Raw genomic sequence first — 21,779 nt, 5'->3', positions numbered from 1 at the left:
CTTTTATTTCTATTACAGTAGCTCTTTAAGCACCACAGGACCTGCTGCAGCAAGGGCAGCAGTTTCCTTAACTTTGTGCTACTGCAGTAAATACTGTACTGCTAATGCAGTTTAGGTTGTCATCCTTTGGGATGGCTTAGAGACAGCTGCTCTTCACATCCGTTGCTTCCTTACTTGTAGTTGGATCCACATAGAAACCAGACAGTTGTATCAACAGACCATGTAAGGGGTTGAGGTTGCCAACTAACACTCTGTTTCTTCTCCTTTTCCAGATCACCAGAAACTGGAACGTGAAGCTCGAATCTGCAGACTATTAAAACATCCAAATATTGGTAAGTGGTCTTGCAACAGGCCTCCAGTCTTTGCAGCTGAGCAAGGACATGATGCTTATTAGAGTGTTTTTTCTCTTGGGAATGGTGAGCATGTGCATATTTTTGATGTAACAAGTGTATGTGAGCTAGACTGGATAGAAGGGAGAGGTACCTCATGTTGGAAGAATTTCCAAGCCACTCTGTCTCTTGGTAGATCTTTTTCAGCTTTCCTCCACTTCAGTAGACTTTGTTTCACTGAAAGTGACGTTTGCTACATTTCCCCTCCATCCTCTCCTCAGGAGAAGGTATGGGAGTTCTGGTAGCAAACATAGGTAACTTGTTCCAGAGACGTATTACTGCCTCTTTATTTTGATAGATCTGCTCAAGGGTACATGTAATGAAAGGAAGTATGACACGTATAAGGACTGCCATGCTGGATCATATCATGTAGTTCACCATTCTGTTCAAAACAGTGTTTGGCAAGAATGGCTTTAGAAGTTTACATACAGAGTAAGAAGATGATGTGCTTTTTCTGTTTTTTTGGTTTTATTATTTTTCAGCATTTATAAACCTCCTTCCTAACCATGAATCAAGGTAGCAATCAAAATAAAACCATGCATAGTAATAAAAACAGATATACCAGTGTGCAGTATTCAGATATAAATCCTCTAAAGGTGGAGGTTTCATTTAGCCCTTACGTCTAATAGTAGTTGATAGATCCACCTGTCTTTGTGCTGGCTTACCTAGAATGAAACACCTGCAACTGAAAGGGATCCCTAGCCTTCGTGCTGGCAGAAAGAAGCTTGAAAGCATGTGAGCTTGCTCCTATTGAAGCCTCAAAAAGTGGCAAGTGTTTCCATTGTTCTGGGGGTGGAATTTCAATGCCCTACACAGCTCTTTGTGGTTGTTTACCTAAAATTGATCACCGCATCTCTCTGACACATGCATGTGCTCTCCTCCCACCTATCTTAGAAAAGTATTCTTTTCAGCTCTTTTAAGTTGTTCGTTAAAATATTAAGTGGTGCCTTTTGAGAACCTGGGTTGAATTTACTGTATACCTGGAGTGCCAAAAACAGCTCTGTGGAGGTGTAGTGGCAGAGTCCCCCATGAGTCTTAATGTTGCCTGTTTATGATGGGCCGTAGCTGCTTGCTGTTCAGGTCACAGACCAGAAGACTGATTTTTTTTTCCCCCACTGACATGTAGTGGAGACTTGGAACTAGTGACAGGCTGAACTCCTTTGTTTAGTGTCAGAATTGGGCACAGAAAATGGAAATATTTTTCTATAAACATGAAAAATAGCTTGGATTATTCTGAGCCCAGATTGGGTCCTACCCTGTTGGTAGTATAATCACACTTCCCTGTTTTGCTGTTACAGCAGCCATATTGGAATTAGGTTGGGAGGAAGGTCTCTCTCCCTCAACTTTGATGTGCTGCTGTGGAAATGGAGTTTGTCCAGTGCTACTGGCATCTGTAAGTAGTGCTTTCCTCCCTCTGTACTGGTGCTGGGGAAGTATGAGGAAAGTGAGAAGGTTTGGAAGTGGGCAAGAGACAAGTCAAGATTTTGTCTCTGGCCTGGGCTGAGAACCTCTAGGGCTGTAATGCTCTCCTTGATTTGATGCCAGCATTAAAAGCCAACAAAGTGCATGTTTCTAAACTGGAAAATGGGAGTTCTGACAACATTGTTACATCCCAGTTAGAAGCTCTGAAATTGACATGTTTACTGCTGAGGTGAGGGAAATGAAGGTGGTTGGAAAGGAAAATGACAGACTGGGGGGAAAAATCAAGCATACACCAACAACAGTATTTATATACCGCTTTTCAACAAAAAGTTCACAAAGCGGTTTACAGAGAAAATCAAATATCTAATGACTCCCTGTCCCAAAAGGGCTCACAATCTAAAAAGATGCAAAAGAACACCAGCAGACAGCCACTAGAAAAGACACTGCTGGGGTAAGGTGGGCCAGTTACTGTCCCCCTGCTAAATAAAAGAGGAACACCCACTTGAAAAAGTGCCTCTTAACCAGTTAGCAGGGGTTAACACACATCCTGTGTGCACATCCTGTGTGCTGCTTCTTCCCTGTAAACGTAGCCCCTCTCATATAATGCAGCCTTCCCTTCTCCCCATTGCATGTCAGCAGCAAACCCAGAGTTGGATATCTGTGTTTACCAAATGTTTAGTTCCTTTCATGGAGAGTGGGTTTTAAATTCCTTGCCCAAGGCTGCATGCAATAATAGAAATACATCAATGAACTAGTCCCCACAAACGAAGCCATTGATGCTCAGTCCTAGCTCTTAAGAAGGACCTTTTTTACTTGGCACATTGTGGCACTCTGAACTCTTGGATCAAGCCCCACTTCCGCCTCTTGGCTCTGCTTTCTCTGCATTCATTTAAAGACTCTATTCAGAAACTCCAGCAGTGTCCAGAGCAAAGCCTTAAGCTGCCAGCTCCCCAGCCCTTGGGCCACTGGTGTCTGAAAACAGGAGAGATGAGGGGGATAAATTGTTTTTGTCTCTTGCTGGGGCACCACTTGCTTTGGGTGTGTGTTTCTATGGTTATCATCCTGTGAGCAGGTTTTACTTCCTCCCATCTGCAGGAACAGGGAGCAGGAAACATGCCCACTTGGAGGGTTTGAAGAAGGATTTAAAAACAAGTGGCAGGCTCATGAGAGAAACTTTAACTCGAATGGAAAAAGAAGCAAAATAAGGCTTTGCTTCAGACAAAGCCTTGTTATTGGCTAAATCTGTCAAAGTGCAGCAGGATTATTGCTTGCTGCAAACTCCTATGAAAATCTATCCATCATGCCCATTGTGGTTCACCATTGGGAAGAGGTGAAAGACTGCTTTTTAGCAAAGGGGGGAAAGAAACCGAAATTGGATGTCCTCTGTGCGTTGTGTTACTGGATGTGCATTTAATATGTGTAATGGGTACACAAGAGGAAACTGTTTTGTGTACTGAGTTCCTACATAATGGTCAGTGGTCCAGCAGGGAAAGAAAGCAGATGAAAGGGTGTAAGGTGCAACAAAACAAACTATCATGGGGATAAATTAAGGCAGTGGTTCTCACACAGTTAGCACTGGGACCCACTTTTTAGAATGAGAATCTGTCAGGAACCACCGGAAGTGATGTCATGACCAGAAATGACATAATCAAGCAGGAAAATTTTTAACAATCCAAGGCTGCAATCCTACCCACACTTACCCAGGAATAAGTTCCATTTACTATCATTGTTAAAAGAATATACATAGCAGCTTGTTAAAAGTACAGGTCTGTAATTTCCCCAAATGCAGTCACATACCAATCACATACCACATACCAGTCACATACCACATACCATCAAGTCTAATATATTAAAAATAAAATATTGAAATGAATGGGGACCCACCTGAAATTGGCTCGCGACCCACCTAGTGGGTCCTGACCCACAGTTTACACTGATTTAAGGGAAGGGGAATTTGAATAAAGTAACACAGTGTCTCTTAACCATTCATTCCTGGCTAGATCATAAACCTTACTGTAAAGCTGAACAAGCAGAAGAGGGAAGAGAAAAGAAATTGTTAAAAGGGAAACAAGTACACAATGGTGAAAGCATGAAGGGGCAGAAAATTTCCCTACATTCTACGTGGGTTTCTTAGGGAGATCTGGAGTTAGGAAACTGGACGTTTTAAGATGCTGGGAAAGGAGGAAAAAAAATCCCTACCTTAGGGATTCGGAAGGAGCTGCCAGGCATGGATGTCAAGACTGGGCAGAACTCCTGAGCAAAAGTGGGGTTTGAAGCTAGAAAGAGGGCTTTAAAGCTAACTCTAAAAACTAGGCAGTAACCTGAATTCACTTGAGGGAAGGAACCAGGGCAAGAGAGCCAGAGTTATGTTCTTGGTGAGAAGGGCACATTACAAGGCAGCCCACAAATGTTGACTGCCCGGCCTGTGGTGGCGTAGTGGCTTCAGTTGCACACAGGCTAGAAAAAAGAGGGCACTGCGGTTACTGATCCTGGGTGGCAGTTGGCATGGTGGTCTTTGGATTGTTACTGGAACGGGGGTGGCTTCACATGGCACAGGCAGGTCAACTAACAACTTGCCAATGGCAAGACACGATGAAGGCAAGGAGCAAAGATAAACAAAAAGGATTAAAGTTCAAAGACCAGCTGTCTAGGAGACCCTGTGTTGTATGTGTTCTTCACCCACAGATTCTTGTGGGATCCTTTGTGAGGTGAACACATCAAGGTACCTTTCTTTGTTAGTTGATGTCCTTGATGGGTGCTGCTTTTGTCTTTGTGCATTGCTGAAGCTGTGGTAGCCAGTTCAGGAGGTCCATAAAGTTGGGGATTTTTTTGTTTTGCTAACATCTTTTTCCTAAGTTGAGATGCTCCTAAAGGATGGCTTTTAGTCAAAAGATCAGATTTGCTGGGCCAGCAAGCTGCAGTTTCTCTTTGGAATATTGGAGCAGGCAAAGCTCCATTGGAGCCAGTCTGAGAGATAAGGTGTGCATGATTGCCCTGATCATTAAAAGTGTGGCTTTTTCTTAACCTGTAGATCTGAGGCCTTTTGCCATTGGTCCTGAGGCTGGCATCATGTTATTGGTCTGGGCCATGCTGGCAAGCACCTACTGCCACATACATGTTTTCTGCATTGAAATAAAAAGATTGGTCCAGCAACATTTGGGGAACTTAGCTATTAGGTTTGTGTTCCTAGAGATGGACACTTTGGGTTACACCCACCTTAGTCGGCACTTGAGTTAGAATAATCTGAGTTTTCACATTCAGAAGAAAATATTATATTTATTAACAGCTCAAGAGACATGAGGCTGTTGTTTTTTTTGTGACAGGTTTCCCCTTCAAAATATCTGCTATAGCAAGATATTTTAGAATTATATATTTAATCTTTTTGTCAAATTACGTTATCATAAAATATAACGGTCAAATATCAAAATTGTTTCACCTAACAGACCAGTTCTGGACCAATCAGAGCCAGGTAAGATGTAGGTTTCAACAGCATTTGTCACTGATTTCAGCCGAGTGCTGTCAGTTTATTGCGGGTAGAAGCTATGGATGTGTTTGTTTGTGAATTGGAACAAACTGTTTACCAGCCTTAAATCGCAGCAGCTTACCCACTGAAAAGACTACATTTAAAAACAATTGTGCTGACTTGAAATTGTCCTGTTTCTCTAACCTCCCCCCCCCCCCCAATGTTGCAGTTCCATTTGTTAGTTGCAGACCTGGAATCATTTGAATTTTTTTTTTCCAAGGGGCGTGGGTAAAAATGGCCAAATTTAGCAGTGGCCACAGTGCTATTTTTTTTGTACCCCAGAGTCCTCACAGGACAATACTTCATCACGTAGCATTGTTCCAAGGATTTTTAGTCAGTTCAACTCTAGTACTGCTTGTGTTGCATTCTAATGTGTGGTTTTCTATGGAATGGGTGGGGCCGATTGGTCGTGGTGGGCACAGCTGTAGTGAAGAAGTCAGAGTGGGCTGCACTATGCAAGCCAGAATTTCCCATGTGGTGGTGATGTATGACACTGTGGGCATGGTAACAGCTCAGCTGGCACCATGGTGATCCAGCTAAAAATTCCTCCACTTCTTCCTGCCCTGCCCTTGTAACTATGAAGTATGAGCTTTTATATTGTTAGCACATACACATGTGTGTATTAACACTCTTACATGCATGCATTTATACTGTTTCTACATGTGCCAATTGGTCAGTATATTCTGTATGAAATTAGCTTACAGAAAAAATCAAGTCCCCCATCCTGAAAACTTGAATTTTATTTTTGAAAGCACTTCCTACAGCTTATGAATCCGCTGATGCAGATTCTGTTTTTCTATTTAAAGTTGTGTTGCTGGGCGATTGTCCAAACTTGTGAATGTTAAAGAGAGAGAAAGCATAGCACAATCTGAATGACAGCCTTGAATTAGTGGTATAAAGAATAATGGTCCACCTTCAATAAAAATAAGATTCACAAAGACACTTAATATTGGGCGTTGTGTAGGTGAAGAGAAAATGGTGGTGCAACTGGTTTGTGACATTTTTCCAAAGTGATGGTAGCTTGGAAAGACATACTTGGAGTCCAGCAAGACTTATCCTTAAGGCTACCAAAGACGATGCTCTTCAACTAATGCTTTTTGAATAGTATTTAGATGTGACTTGCCCTGAACAGGCTCAGATTCAGATAGGGTTCTGTGCTTATCCAGATTCTGGGGCTGTACACACAAAAGGTCACAAAAACTACTAGTATCTATTAAGGCAAATGCTGCATATATGTACACATGCTCTGACATCCTGTGCTTCTCTTTAGTCCTCCTCAACCTGTCCTTAATTTTCTTCATTATGGAGTATTCCGTTCCTAACAGGGAACAAGCTATACATTTTCATAAACTTTCAACATCCAAAAACAGGGCTGCTACTCTCCTCTCTTGTGCTAAAGTCACAATTACCAGGTACAGAATTTGCTGCTTGATTTACCCTCAATTTAATGGACCTCAGTTCAATGGATTTTGGAAATAACTGACATGTTTCTGAAGTTGGCAGATGTCCATTAAATCCTGTCCTACAGAGCTCCCTGGGACAGCACTCTGCAAGTTAGGTAGATGTGGGAGGGGGCTCGGAGGCAGGCATATCTACCTTCCAGGGTTCCCTCTCTGCTGTGGCTCTCCTTTTTGTCCTCAAGCAGGGCACTCTAGGAATGTTCTTCTTCATGAGGAACAACTTTCCTGAAGAATGGGGAAATGATATCATCGTTTCTAAAGAGCACATCCTGAGAGCAGAAAAGAAAGTTGCAGTGCCAGCACTGCCATGGAAGGTAGGTAAGCCAGTCCAGGAGCCCATTCCTACACCTACCTACCTTACACAGCTCTGTTGGCAACATCATTCCTCTCTCCACCAGGGCACTCCAGGAATGGAGAAGTTACTTCATTCCTAGAGTGCCCTGGTGGAAAGTGGAGCAGAGTGGCAGCACTGAAGGAGCTTTATAAGGCAGTAGCATCGCTAGGGGTGTGTGACCAGTGTGAATTTTAATTAACTAATGGGGGAGAAGGGGTATTTGGATCTAATGGATTTTTTTTTTACATTAACCAACACCGTTTCCTTCCAGAAATCAGTTAAAGCCCAGGGTTCGTTGTATAGGACGTAAAATCGGTTCTGACCCTATGCTGAAAATTAGTTCATGTAATGGTCGATCTGGCCGTAGATCTGGGATGTTGCATGGTAGAGCAGTGTCATTTTACGATGTGGCAACAGCTTTTTGAGGACTCGTATGTTATGCAGTAGACTAATATTTCTAAACAAGTTTTGTTTGTTACGTTTGCTCCTTTCTCAAGTTCAACTTTTATGTCAGTTTCTGCATTTCTTATACTGGATCTCAAGCAGACTGTAATAGGGGCAGCTTGCTTTGGTCATGTGGATGCTGCTTCTCCATCTGATTCATATGATGAAGAGCCTTTGCTTGTATCAGGTGCAGTTTGGCCTGCTGCCTGTCATCTGTGGTAACTGTCAACATGTATCCTGCCTGTCCAGCTGCAATTTAACAGTTCAATAAGAAGCGACAGTGAGCACACGATTCTCAGAGGGGCAGGAAACCTTTGGTTGCTGTAGCAAGGCTAATGGGCACTTCCAAACCCCAGGACATATTTTTCCCCAACTTGCTTTCCTGTCCTCCAAATTGAAGCCTACTCTGTTTTTTTGCCATCAGTGGTGAGCGGTTCTCCTGCTTCTAAAGATAAATGTGGATGAAACATTTGCCATTGAGCCAGACAAGCATTTTTCTGGTGGTGGAACAGACTTCATAACATTCTAGAGCTAGTCAGGGAACTACTGCTCATTTCTCTCCCCTACCCCATGGCCACTTCCATCAAGGGGAGTTTTTAACCTACTTTGCATGCCTGAAGAGGCAAGATGAGTGCCTTTCCACTCTGTTCTCTGTTCTAAAGCACTGTGAAATAGTGCTTTAAAGGGTTGTCCATTTGTTTTCTCTGTTTCTGAGCCTAGCAATTTGTAGGAAATTATCTTTCCTTTTCCTTTTTGTATTTTCTTCGTCCCAGGGGTGCTGTGTCTTGGGGCTCATGGTATCCAGCCAGCTTATTGAAGATAAGCAAATCTAGGTGTGATTAGTGCCTGGTTGGAACCCCATGTATGGCATTTTGCATTCCACAATGGGAAAGAAATGGTTGGGATAGACGTGTAAAGGGGAAAAATGGTTTCTTTTTTGGGTGAATGTTTTGTGGCTTGTTTTTACTTAGTATGCTGTCATGGTCTTCTTGCATGTGCCTAGTGTACAGCCATGTTCTAAAAAGTACTGTGGATGTGGAAGTAAGATTCCATTGACTAGCTGTGATCTGTGCCTGACCTTTCCAGGTGAAGCATTGTTGGGTAGATTCTCAGGCCCAGCTGAACTCCCTGATGTGCATGAGAGAGCATTTCTCCTTCCTGCCTAAGTGTGTATGTGCACACTCAGGGAGACACCTGCCTGTTGAATCCCAGGGTTCTGCCAAAACATATGATTGCTCTGCTAGTCACTTCCAAAGACATTCCCTGCACCATTGAATGCAGTCTTGGACCATGTACCAGAAATTTTCTACCGATGACAAGTATGTGTTTTCAAAGATCTGTATCCTTTGTGCTGTGTTCAGAAGTGAAAGTGTGCAATCAGTAGCCTGAAAAAAATCACTTGATGCAATCTAGTTCCCTGCCTGCATTTCTTCCTCAAGCAACCTTCTGATGTTACCCTGCACAGGCCCAATCTCGTCTGATCTTGGAAGCTAAGCAGAGTCAGGCCTGGTTAGTACTTGGATGGGAGACCTCCTGGGAATACGGGGTGCTGTAGGCTTATACCATAGTCTTTCGAGACTGAAGGTTGCCAACCATTTTGATGGACTTTGTTTGCCAGTGTTCTAAGTCAGAATCTCTGCCACATGCCTTTTGCATGGGTTGCTCCATTTTTCCCGTGTGAACCTGCAGTTCTGAGGGAAGGCCTCGGGTCCTTTTATTGGATCCCTTTTGCTAGGAGACGCAGTTCGCTGTTTTCCCAACTCCTGCTTTGAATAGTTATGCCTTGGTATGGCCTCGCAGCTGCTGAAGAGAAGGCTGGGTTGTCATGGTTCCAGGAGTTGTTTGTAGGGTAAAATAGTAATCTTCATTCCCTCCCCTACATGGTATCATATCTCCCCTTCTGCAAAAGCACTTCCCAGGAAGGAGACTGTGTTGGGGGGAGGCAGCACAAGTTGCTTGGGGTTGTTTTGAATTCTCCCTTCCTTGAAGTTTTAGAGGTTGATTAATGAGCATCTATCATGGATCTTTCTTAAATCCATAGAATTCTGCTGCTAAGATGAGGATGAGTTGGAATGGATGACTTTGGAGATAAATTGGAACTTGAATTCCTTAGAGTAGACCAGGCATACTGCTAGATAACTCGACTGTTGCTTTTCTCAGCTTTAGTTCAGCTTTACAGCTGCTGTTCTGGAATGGGTAGCGAGCACAAAGAGTGCCAAGCTGTCCCCCCCTCCTTCAGTATTGAAATAAGTATGTTTAAAAAATGCTTTCTTTGATAATTTTCTTCCCCATTTTTTTTTTTAAATTCTCAGTTTGGAAATCATCCTTCTTCTAACTGAGCATTTTGGGTGCTCTGCCATGACTTACACAGGCCCTTGCAGGCAGTTATGTCTCAACGGTTCAGTGTCTCTGCTGATTTTGTCTTGCTTAATGACCTTCTTGTCTCCTGTGGTTGCTGGACTGTGTTGCCTACCAGGGGAATTTTAGAGTGATGCAGGGCACAAGACTGGTGACTTCACTATGCACAGGCTAGGAAACGACCCCCAATTTTTTCAACGCATTAACACTTCTCCTTTCTTCCATCCTCTCCACACTGGTTTGGTTTGCTGGTATCATTATTTGAGGGCCATTAGGAAAGTTCAACAAAATGTTAGCAGAACTATCACCATCAGCATGGTGGCTGCAGAGTTTCTCATTCATTCAACCTTTTTAGTAAAGATATGCAAATCCCTCATTTTCATGTATATTTCTGCAGGATGCTTACCTGCAAAATTCAGAGGGGTAGCTGTTTTAAGCTGCAATCCTGTCCACACTTTCCTGAGAGTAAACCTCATTGAACACAATGGCACTTACTTCTGAGTAGCCATGCATAGGATTGGGCTGTTAGTCAGTTGCAGGAAAAACCAACAAAGAGTGGCATCCTAAAGACTAACAGTGTTCCTGTAGCATAAACTAATGGCCTAGAGCAGGGGTGACCAAAGTTTTTGGCAGGAGGGCCACATCATCTCTCTGACACTGTGTCAAGGGCCAAGGAAGAAAGTAATTAATTTACATTTCAAATTTGAATAAATTTACATAAATGAATATATTAAAGATGAACATATATATGAATGAAGGTCTTGCAATAGCTCAAGGTCTATAAAAGGCCTTGCACAAAGCAAGGCTGGCCTTTCCTTTGCTGCTGCTACTGCATCACAGATGTGAAACAGCAAGCAGTGGAGGGAGCCCTCATCCCACAGCACATGCAAGAGGTCAAACAGTCGCCCTCATGCTGAGAGCAGTTGCGTCAGTCCAGTGCGGGCCCCAGCAAGCCTCCGGAGGGCCAGAGGCTCATTGGAGACTGGGGGCTCCCTGAGGGCCACATTGGGAGTCCTCGAGGGCCACAGGTGGCCCCAGGGCCGGGGTTTGGGCACCCCTGACCTAGAGTCCACTCTTTCAGATGCATGATGTGGCTTCCTCAGTTGCCAGAAGTATGTGCCCATGTATAAGTGGGTAGAGTTAAAATGTTTATAACCAAGATGTTGGTTTGTCACATTTCTGTGCAGAATGGTTTTTATTTAGAAATGTTTGTTTTTATCTCTTGCCTCCCTCCCCCCTTCCCGGTGGGAGTGGAGTGTGTGCATGTATAATTATATACATTTGCAAACTGAGGATGAGACTTCATACATTTGATGCAGTGGGTCTAGTCTATGAAAGGGCAAACGACAGTAAGCATTCATCTGCAAGGTGACACAAGATGCTGCTTTTATTTTTATTTTATTTCAACCTGAGTGTTTTGTCAAGCTTAACTGCACAATTGTCCAATGTAATTGGCTTATAGTGTTCATCAGCTTGAGCATCCAGCCATTTCTGGTGTGGAGGGTATATTTTGCAGACCAGGAAATATATTCTCCAACTGTACCCACAAATATGCTCTAGTATCTGCAACTCCATTCAGCCAGCAGTGCACTAAGTCTCTCCCTGAAGCTCTTATATTTGCTATGAGAAGATGAGGGACAGCTCCTCAATATTCCATAGCAAATGCAAGAAAAATCCTGCCTCCATTTTGAGCTTTTTGGTATACAGGGCTTACAGAAAAGGTGAGGTCTTACTGTACTGAGGTTTGCAGAATGTTAGGAATGGCAGAAGCCTCTGTCACTGATTCTTAGCTTATCTCAGTTGCACTGAGGCATAGAGAAGAATCTTCTTCTCTCCCCAGTCATTGCATGTGCCACAGAGACATAAGGGAGGGGAAGGAGTTATCCGCAACCACAGATAATGACTGGCTTACTGTGGAGGTCTTCTGAATATGCAGTTTTCTGAAGTGGTGTTTGGAAAAGGGAAATTCTGTCCACTTCCCTACCCTGTGGATTAGGTCCAGTGCAATTATTTATTAGGATTTGATCTGGTTACCAGTTCCACATATTGAACGACTGCTATAAATTTTTTTAGTAGGCATATAATTTGCAGCCAAAGGCACAATTCCTTTTCAATGGAAGGACGAAGACACATGTCATATGTGGATAGTATTGGCTTTATTATGAGCAAGTTATCACAAGAAGTATCCTTTAAATTGTCAAAGAAAAAAAATCTCAAGCAAACGCCATGTATCAGTATTCTCGTGTCATCAAGTTGTGGTGCATAATAAAATGTGCACAATTAAGTGATAAAACAAAAGTAAGCACACTTGGATTTTGTTGACTGAATCATCTGCTTGTTCACATAAAACCTTAAGAAGCTGTCAGCTGCAGATGCACTGGAAGTAACTAAGGGCGCAATCCTAACCCCTTATGTCAGTGCTTTCCAGCACTTTCCAGCTTTCCAGCGCTGACATAAGGGCGATGCAGCTCTGAAGTCAGGGAACAAACATTCCCTTACTTTGAGGAGGTCTCTGTGAGTGTCACCCAACTGTAGGATGCAGCACACGTTCCATTGGTACCGCTATGCCAGTGCTGGAAAGCACTGACATAAGGGGTTAGGATTGTGCCCTGTGTCTTTGAAGACCTTATCATATTGTCCCATTTTCACCAATTGCAAATAGCAACCCTGTTGGTTTAGCCATTGTGAGTGAGAAATCTTAGACATGGCATATTCTGTTTTGGCCTTTGGGGTGGAAAGATCAAATGGCATTCTCCTTGTCCTTCTACAGTCCTAAGCTTTGGTCCTGCCTAAACGTTATTGAAATGTATGAGAGCTCCTGTTCAATCCACTGCCCTTTTCTTGTGCAACTCAGTGGAGTTATTTCAGTGGAGCCTGTAGAGCATCTGGCTGGATTATCTTTCATGATCTAGAACTGTTTTCCCCTTTGTCACTCTTCATGAGTGACAGAGCCCCAGAGCCTCCATAATTCTTTCTTGTTGTAGGAGTTTCTTCAAGTGGTCCTTCAATCTTTTTAGTGCTCACCCATGTCTGCAGTTGCTTACCCTAGTTCAGCGGCCTCCAAACTGCAGGTCTGCTGCGTTAAGAAAAAACCTCCCCCACACAGTGCGGCACTTTCCATTCTACAACACAGCCTCTTACCTCTCCATCCAGTCTCCTCATAAACTCGCACTAGGCAGCTGCTTCCACTGTTTGTCACCCCAGCAGTCTCTGCATCCCAATTTCTGGGCAGAAGCAGCTACCTGTTGTGAGTTTGTGAGAAGACTGGATGGAAAAATAAGAGGCTGCAGTTAAGTGCAGCTCAGGGAGGGCTTTTTCTTAATAAGAACATAAGAATATAAGAACAGCCCCACTGGATCAGGCCATAGGCCCATCTAGTCCAGCTTCCTGTATCTCACAGCGGCCCACCAAATGCCCCAGGGAGCACACCAGATAACAAGAGACCTCATCCTGGTGCCCTCCCTTGCATCTGGCATTCTGACATAACCCATTTCTAAAATCAGGAGGTTGCGCATACACATCATGGCTTGTACCCCATAATGGATTTTTCCTCCAGAAACTTGTCCAATCCCCTTTTAAAGGCGTCTAGGGTAGATGCCAGCACCACATCCTGAGGCAAGGAGTTCCACAGACCGACCACACGCTGAGTAAAGAAATATTTTCTTTTGTCTGTCCTAACCCGCCCAACACTCAATTTTAGTGGATGTCCCCTGGTTCTGGTATTATGTGAGAGTGTAAAGAGCATCTCCCTATCCACTCTGTCCATCCCCTGCATAATTTTGTATGTCTCAATCATGTCCCCCCTCAAGCGTCTCTTTTCTAGGCTGAAGAGGCCCAAACGCCGTAGCCTTTCCTCATAAGGAAGGTGCCCCAGCCCCGTAATCATCTTAGTCGCTCTCTTTTGCACCTGATCCATGTGCAAAAGATCTGATTAATGCTAGATCTGATCCATGTGCCATAGTTTGGAGCCTCCTGGCCTAGCTGTTTAGAAAGGTAATCAGTTTCTTCCGTCTGGGATTTTGAAAGTCTGTAGGCACTTTTGACTTCAAAGACAAAGTTTTAAGCTTCCTTTCACCACTGGTGTGGTACAGGGAGTGGGGGCATGGACATATAATCCTAAGGGACCAGTTGATGGCACACAGTGTCCTAATAGCTAATCATCCTTCTGTCACCTGTTACCACTCCTGTCATTAGCCATTGGAGCAGATGATTTCCAAAGGATTATTTGTATTACCCATGGTAATGCTTTCTAATGGCAAACTTTTTAATTAAAAGGAAAGTCTTTCTGGAAGCAGTCTTAGCAGTTGCTGAAAAATTCTCCCATTTTAATATAATTAAGGAAAAAACGGGGGGTGGGAAGCTGAGTGGAAGCCACCCTGAACTGCCATAGCTTTACGGTTAATTCCTACAGGGGTCAGCATTCTGGTGCACTGGCAGTCCTGCTGGCAGTGTGCTGCTGCTCAGCCTGTTGCTACAGCGAAGCACTTCCCAGCCTTTTCCATGAATGCTTTGACTGTTGGGATAACAAGCAGTTGGGGGAAAGGGTGAGTGGGTGGTGGCCATCTGTGCCAGTTTGTGTATCTGTTGCGGTGCTACAGATTGTGCTTGCAATGCCGTCTGTCAAGCCATGTGTATTCTATATTTGTAGCAGATCCTTAATGCAGAATGTAGTATTTTGAGTGGGGGGAGAGAGGAAAGCATGTTGGAGTAAATCAGTCTGGTTGTTCTTCACCCACTTCCCCTCCATTTGCTGCTGAGTTCAGTAACTACCTTTCCTGCCACAATTGGTAATATAGGGTGAGGGGTGGTAGTAAGCAAGCCTTCACTGATACTCTGGAAGATGCAAGTGCTTCCTAATAGCTTTCTGGCATATGCCCAGAGATGAGGTCAGTGTTGACTCTTGAGTAGCTGGCATCTAGAGTATATTATTGCAAAAGGATCTCCAGAGCAATTTGGAGGCTGCACCATTAAAGAAAGAGAGAACACAAATGCTGGAGATATTGCACAAAGATTGAGATCTCCAGTTCAACAATGCCTTCGCTGATACCCACCATTCTGTTGGCAACCTTCAGTCTTGAAAGACTATGGTATCACGCTCTGAAAGGTGGTTCTGGATACCACCAGTGTGTAGCAATACCCACCAGTGGTATATACCACCAGTGGTATAGCAGTACCCACCAGTGGTAGCAATACCAGTGTGTAGGATACCCACCAGTGTGTAGCAAAGTATAGCTTTACATAAAACACCCTGAAGGTTGCAGAGAGTTTCTGAAATTTGCCCAGTTCTGAGTGGGTGCATGGTAGAAGATTATCAGAGCTTCTGGGGAGGGGGAGTTAGAAGGAATATTGTATTTGATTGAAATGGAAGAAGAGCTGGCCTGGTGGCAAAATGTGGTCTGAGATGGAAAGAAGTCAGCAAGCCTAGTTCAAAGTGGGACACAATGGGGCACAACTTGTCTATTGGGCATGGGGTGTATTTTTTTTATTTACGGCATTCGTCACATTTTCTGCTCACAGGCACCTGAAGTGAAGTGCCACCGTTTAAATAAATAAAATAGTAAAACCACCACTATCCGGTAGTAACAGTGGAAATGAATCCTCTGATTGCATAACACTAGATACAGGATTATACTTAGCAAGTAGCATGTGGGTTTGGGTGGACCAGACAATATTTTTCATGGGCAGAATCTGTTCAGAAATTGCTTTGAGAAGTCATTTCAGATTAAGAAGGGCCATATTGTAGAGAAGTTGATTGCTACATGATTGCTGCCCTTTTGTATTCATTAAAAAGAATGAAAATGATTTCTTTCTGCCTCCCAAATTGAAAAGGCAAAACATTTTGGCACAACTCTACATTTAAATTGTAGCAGCTGCATTGAATGCAAGATGAATTGTCATCTCTGTAAAGTTCTCGAGCATCGTTACTGATCTATTCAGATAATAGAGATCTCCTTGTAGAAAACTAGTAATGGGCACTCTAGTAATGCATACTTGTTACAAAATTGTAATATGTAGATTGTTCTTAAAAAGAAAAAGGGAATCTGTTGATAGACTCAGATTTACTCTCACTTTCCCATAGCTCACTCTCCCATAATGGGCGAACACATGGGCAGCTTGACAGGAATGTGCTAGTACAGGTATAACCCTAATTATCCATGTATTTTTAACCTGTGTTTTTATCTCAACAGGATGAGAATGGCTCTTTAAATTAAATTAAAGGAAAAAAAGTCATTTAACAATAGCCTCGTTAATGTGAGAGAGGGCAGCCGGCTGACAATCCATCAGTCATTCTCTCTCCAGGCACTTAGAACAGCTTCACTCCAAGGCAAGCAACCCCTCCCTTTCCCCTGAGCATGAGAGAGACAAATAAACACTTTGCATTGGTGAAGGGAGAAGTCTAGGCTCAGAGTGAAGCCTTTGTAAGTATCTGGACTGATTGATGAATTGTCAGCATAATGACTCTGTCTTACATCACAAAGGTCAGCAAGGTTATTTTTAAATCCCCTAGCAAAGGGACATTGTTTTTTTAAATGGATTTGCTTTAATGCAATTTTTTCCATCCACATGAGTTCTGGGAAAGGAACCCTCAAGGAGACTCAACATAAGAACAGCCCCACTGGATCAGGCCATTGGCCCATCTAGTCCAGCTTCCTGTATCTCACAGCGGCCCACCAAATGCCCCAGGGAGCACACCAGATAACAAGAGACCTGTCGCCCTCCCTTGCATGTGGCCTTCTGACAAGGCCTGTACTCACTTCATCTCTACCCTCCCCATGTTCAGGTGTTTTGTTTTGTTTTTGTAGACAAATGCTGAACATGGGAGAGTTTCTCCCTGTTGGAACCCTGGACTGACAGCTCCCCTTATTCAGTCTTTGTTTCTGTGGACAAGCACAGAATGTGGGGGAGGCTAAGGCATGAGTTCTTTCTGGGACCCTCATGCCCTTGTTGTCTAGGGCAGAGTGAATGTCGGAACAGAACTGAGATTGAGGGATATCACAGTATTGTCAGAATTGACTAGAAGAAGAGTTTAATTATGCAAGATGATCGTCCCTTGAAGAGCCTTGCTGGATCAGGGTAAGGTACTATTTAGTTTAGCACCTGACTTCCAGCCATGGCCATGCAGATGCCTCTAGAGCAGTGGTTCTCAAACATTTTAGCACTTGAACCCACTTTTTAGACCCAAATCCTAACCAACTTTCTAGCACACATAGCTGTGTCAGTAGGCCATGTGCTGCATCCAGGAGTTGGATGGCACTCACAGGGGCCTCCTCAAAGTAAAGGAATGTTTGTTACCTTACTTAGGAGCTGCATTGTCCTTATGTCAGTGCTGGAAAGTAGATTAGGATTGCACCCTTAGCATGTCATTCTGAAAAATAGGTCCTGGACAGATTGTCAATCTGTCCAATACCCACTGGAAGTGATGTCATGGCTAGAAGTGACATCTTCAAGCAGGAAAATTTTATCATCTCCCATAAGACAAAATCTAATCAATTAAGTTAGTAAATTAAAAGTTTGCAATAAGTATAAGTATAAAATTCTTTTTAAATAAAAAACCCCTCCTAACACTTCCAAGCAGTTGCTGCTCTCATTAAAAAAAAAAAAAAATTCCCCAAATGTCCCAAAGGCTGCAATCCTATCCACACTTACCCAAGAGTAAGCCTCATTGACTACCATTGTTTACCATTGTTAAAAGCATATACATAGTAGCTTGTTAAAAGTACAGATCTGTAACATTTCCCCCAAGGCAGTCACATACCATGGTAGCATCAAATCTAATTTATTGAAAATAAAATACATATTGAAATGAATGGCGACCCACCTGAAATTGGGACCCAGCTAGTGAGTCCCAACTCACAGTTTGAGAAACACTGCTTTAGAACTCACAGAAAGAAAACAACCCACCTCTCTTTATTCTCCAGCAACTGATATTCAGAGAGAGACTGCCTATGAACATGGAGGTTTCATTTAGGTCTCTCTTTAAAGAAGAAGAAAAAAAACCAACTGCAAATGCTTGAGCATTTCCTTGTAGGGAAGGAGCTTCAAGATCTGAGAATTTGATGAGCTTTTCTACATATTTACCTGCTCTGTGATTTTTTTTTTCTTTCAGTTGGGCAACCAGTACATGTTGTTCCAAATGTGGCCATGCTATAGATTTATATAAGGGGATTAAAATACTAGCCTTTCTGTCCTTCCTAATCCTAGCAGGGGAATGGGCCTGTTTGCTGCTGTTGCAATACTGGGTCGACGTCTTCAGTTAACTATACAGCACAATCCCAGTACTTTCCCTGGATAGCCACCCAAACTGTGTTACTACTTTACATTTATCAATGAGTGATATTGAATCATATTTGCCATGTTGCAGCCCTTTCACCTGCCTTGGATAGATCTTTTGGGGAATCTTCACAGTCTGCCTTGCTATACAGTTGTGATAAGATTTTATTTCATGAGGTAAAAAAGGGAACAGGAGGCTTTTGTTATATAGCCATATTACAATCTGGCAAAGATAGCAGTGGGAGAGGATGGATAATTGTTTTGCTCAAAAATCCTCTTCTGTTATCTCTGGGAGTTGTGACCTGCACTATACTGGTTCTTGAACCTCTTCCTTGTGCTGCCAACATCTTTCCAAAGTGTTCTTTGTAATCCAAAGAGTTAAAATTGGTGCTGTTTCTATTCCGTCCTATAAACAATTATGTGGTAAATTAACACTTGGGCACTAAATTTTTTTCAAGTAATTGTATAAAACTATGCACATTGCTTTATTTGACATAAATTGTCAGTGTGAGCCATTCCTGACCTTGCAGCCAACCAGGCGGGAAAACTGAGTCTCCGCAGCAAGCCCTAGTACTTGCAGGGATGTCATCACTGGGTACTGATCAGTTGAGAAGCGGCAGGAAGCCATGAGATGCTAGGGGAACCCCAGCCACCCAGCAAATGAGGGGCATAGCTGTGGTCCTTAAGACAAGGGGGGATTAAAAAAAGAGGGAGGCCATGGAAGGAGGAAGGAAGGAACAGAGGGGTAAGAGGAGAGGCAAAGGCCCTAATTGGGGGCTGGAGGATCCAAGGCACAGGCTTACTGGGAAGATCAAGGCATTGCAACCCATGGCGAGCAGTGCAGCTGGGGATGTTTGGGCAGGACTTTGGCCAGCTAATCCTCTTGCCCTCACAAGCCAGGGGGAGCTTGGGTCAGATCACTGGCAGAGAATTGGGAGGATACAGCTGATTTAGGATTGCCCTTGCGATTCAGAGGCAGCTGGGTTGGGTCGCTCATTACCCCATTGCCTCTAACTAAGAGGGGGAATTATGTATTTCCACATGATTGGGGACCAGACTTCTTTATGGATGGTGAGCTTTGGAGGGAGAGAGCTGAAGTAAGCCTTCCCTTTTTCTCTTTTGTCTGCATCAGGTGACTGCAACATCACCTTTGATTTATGTGATATGACCTCCCCCATTGGAGAGAGCAACCCTTTAGAGGTGGAGCTAACCCCTTGAGGTGAAGGAACTGCCTATGATTAGAACCTGGTTTTCTTTTAACCGTTCTACACAGCTTTAGTTTTGCTAGACATAAGGTGGAGCAGTTGAGTGGCACAGGGTATTTAGTTTTTTGCTACAAGATATACTTCTCAGTTTCCTGCCCTCTTGGTTCAAAAATCTGTGTAGGTGTTGCCCACACATGTTAAAGGTAGCTTTGCAACAGAAAGGGCTAGAAACTGCGCTCTCGCTTTTTAGTGAAAGGTAAGATTCTCAGAAACCTGAATTCCGTGCTCAGGATGACATTCTGAGATTGTCTTTGTTCACTAGCAGAACTTGGCTTCTGGTCAAAAACAGATTTTAAAATGTTTCCATGATTAATGTGCAACTTTTAACTGGAAAGGATGTCCTCTTTTGTGATGCTTTTGTCCATTGATTGCTTTATAAAAATGTACCCAGCAATTCTTTACCTGAATGTGATGGGAAGCAGTTACATTATTCAATTTCCTGTTGAATGGGAGGAGTGGACACTTCTTACGCTGAGAATTCCAGCATCACTTAAGGGAGTAGAGAAATCTTCTTGTTCTTGTTTCCAGAAAAGAATTGAGAATGACTACAAAAAAAATATAAAGAAACAAACTAAGACAAGTGGAAGGATGCACAGAATTGTTGCATTTTCAGTTTTAAAACCATGTTTTTGGCTGTCAGTGTTCTTATAATGTGTGATTAAACATTTTTATGATAATGGGTATTGAGGAATAAGTGCAACTTAACCATCAGCTGTAGTAGGTATCCACCCTGTTAATTAAAAAACAATGAACCGATTAATTGCTTCTAGGTAAATGAGCCCATTAGCAGGAGCCCTTTCAGTGCTGGTCTAAACAATCTCTTGGGTTTTAAATCTAATATTGTCTTACAGAAAAGAGAGGATGCAGAGCAGGAAGCTCTGCTGTAAAACACAAGAAGGGAGAAATAACATCTGTGGTAAATCCAAATACAGAAATCAACTCAGGATAATGTTTACTATGTCCCCTGCAGCATGAGGAAGAAGTTAAGACAATTGGATAGGAATTTATATAGGGTGTTCAGAGGGCTCCAAATATGTCCTTAAAACATTTCTCCAAGGTATGTCAGGGCTGACTCTGAGACAGTGCCTTGCCTCAGGCCATATAGTGAATTCAGAGATGAGACTAGATTTGAATCGGGAGCTTTCTGATTCTCATGCTATGCTACTCTTGTTCCTAAGGAGATGAACTGATGCTTAGAAAATTGGTTGTAATATTGGCCTCTATTCCTCTTGCCTGTGGTTTTCCTCCTTCATTTCCCTTTTTAAATATTGGTTGTTTTTGAAGATCATTGCCAATCAATACTGTGGCTGTTCCCAAGAAGAGCTGGAGCTCAGTTAACTGAAATGAGTGCAATTTCATAGAGAGATGATACTTTATTTCAAGTGAGTTGTACTTCATACAAATGATGGGCTTGCTGAACGTCCCTTTCTGGTGGCAACCAGAAAACCTTAAACTTCTTAGCTTTAAAAAAAAAAAGTTCTGTGTCTCTAAAGATACCCCACTGTGTGGCTTGCCTTTTTTCTCACCATCTGCCCCATTCTAGTTAAACTGTTTCATCTTTTGCCTCTCTAGCTTCATCTCCTTCCACTGGTTTAAGATGACAGAATTTGGTAAATCCTTGAAGTCCAAAAAAGGCTCTCTCCATGTGCTTCTGCAGCTGCAGAAATGCTCATCCTTTCCCTTTTCCTTTTCAGTGTTTATTTTCTTCCTCTGCCCCTATCGCTGCCTGTGCTTGTAGAATTGCTGACTGCTGCATTAATCATGTGTCTCCACTTCATCTGTGTGGCAGTGCTGATCCTCACATCTGTGCCTGCATTCACCTTGACTCTGTGTCTTGTGTGTGGCCTTTGGGGAATCCAGCTTATAGAGCGCTCTGCTGTTAGCTGCTACTTGTTCACATGGTCCATAGAGCAAGGCCTCCTTGGCAGACTTGGACAAGCATTTCATCAGGATGACCAAAAACCTCTTGCTTATGAAACCAATTTGCTGCTTCCTGCAGCCTCTCTTAGGATTTTGAGTATGCTTCATGTACCTAGACAACAGTCCTGACTGTCACTGCTTTAAAAACATTTCTTCCCCTCTGTATCACTATCAGTGGCAACCTTTCCCTAATGTTATATTCTAGCTGGAAATACATTACTTTCTGATAGCTGCCTAGCCTCCTTTTAAAACATTTTTACTGTTTGGTTCTGCATGTGTTTTTGGCTCTTAGTGATAATGCACAATCCACCTTTGAGAGATTCACCTTCATAATAACAGAAGGTGCCTTGGAGAGTTTGGTTGCAAAAATGGAACCTGGTGGCTGTTATACAA

The 21,779-nt window shown here is 43.0% G+C and overlaps 1 protein-coding gene across 18 annotated transcripts in view; it reads left to right on the top strand.

Annotated features, from left to right (window-relative positions):
• CAMK2G (calcium/calmodulin dependent protein kinase II gamma) overlaps window positions 1-21,779 on the top strand; it is a 202,528-nt gene that overhangs the window by 94,697 nt on the left and 86,052 nt on the right. For all 18 annotated transcript variants that reach the window (XM_066619032.1, XM_066619027.1, XM_066619022.1 and 15 more), the window contains exon 3: window positions 273-332. In XM_066619032.1, coding sequence (XP_066475129.1) covers window positions 273-332 — 60 coding nt within the window. The remainder of the gene's footprint in view (window positions 1-272; window positions 333-21,779) is intronic.

Source organism: Tiliqua scincoides, chromosome 3, assembly GCF_035046505.1.
Source record: "Tiliqua scincoides isolate rTilSci1 chromosome 3, rTilSci1.hap2, whole genome shotgun sequence".
Classification (NCBI taxonomy): domain Eukaryota; kingdom Metazoa; phylum Chordata; class Lepidosauria; order Squamata; family Scincidae; genus Tiliqua; species Tiliqua scincoides.
Note: the sequence above shows the minus strand (reverse complement) of the source record. Positions and strands in the feature narration are given on the sequence as shown.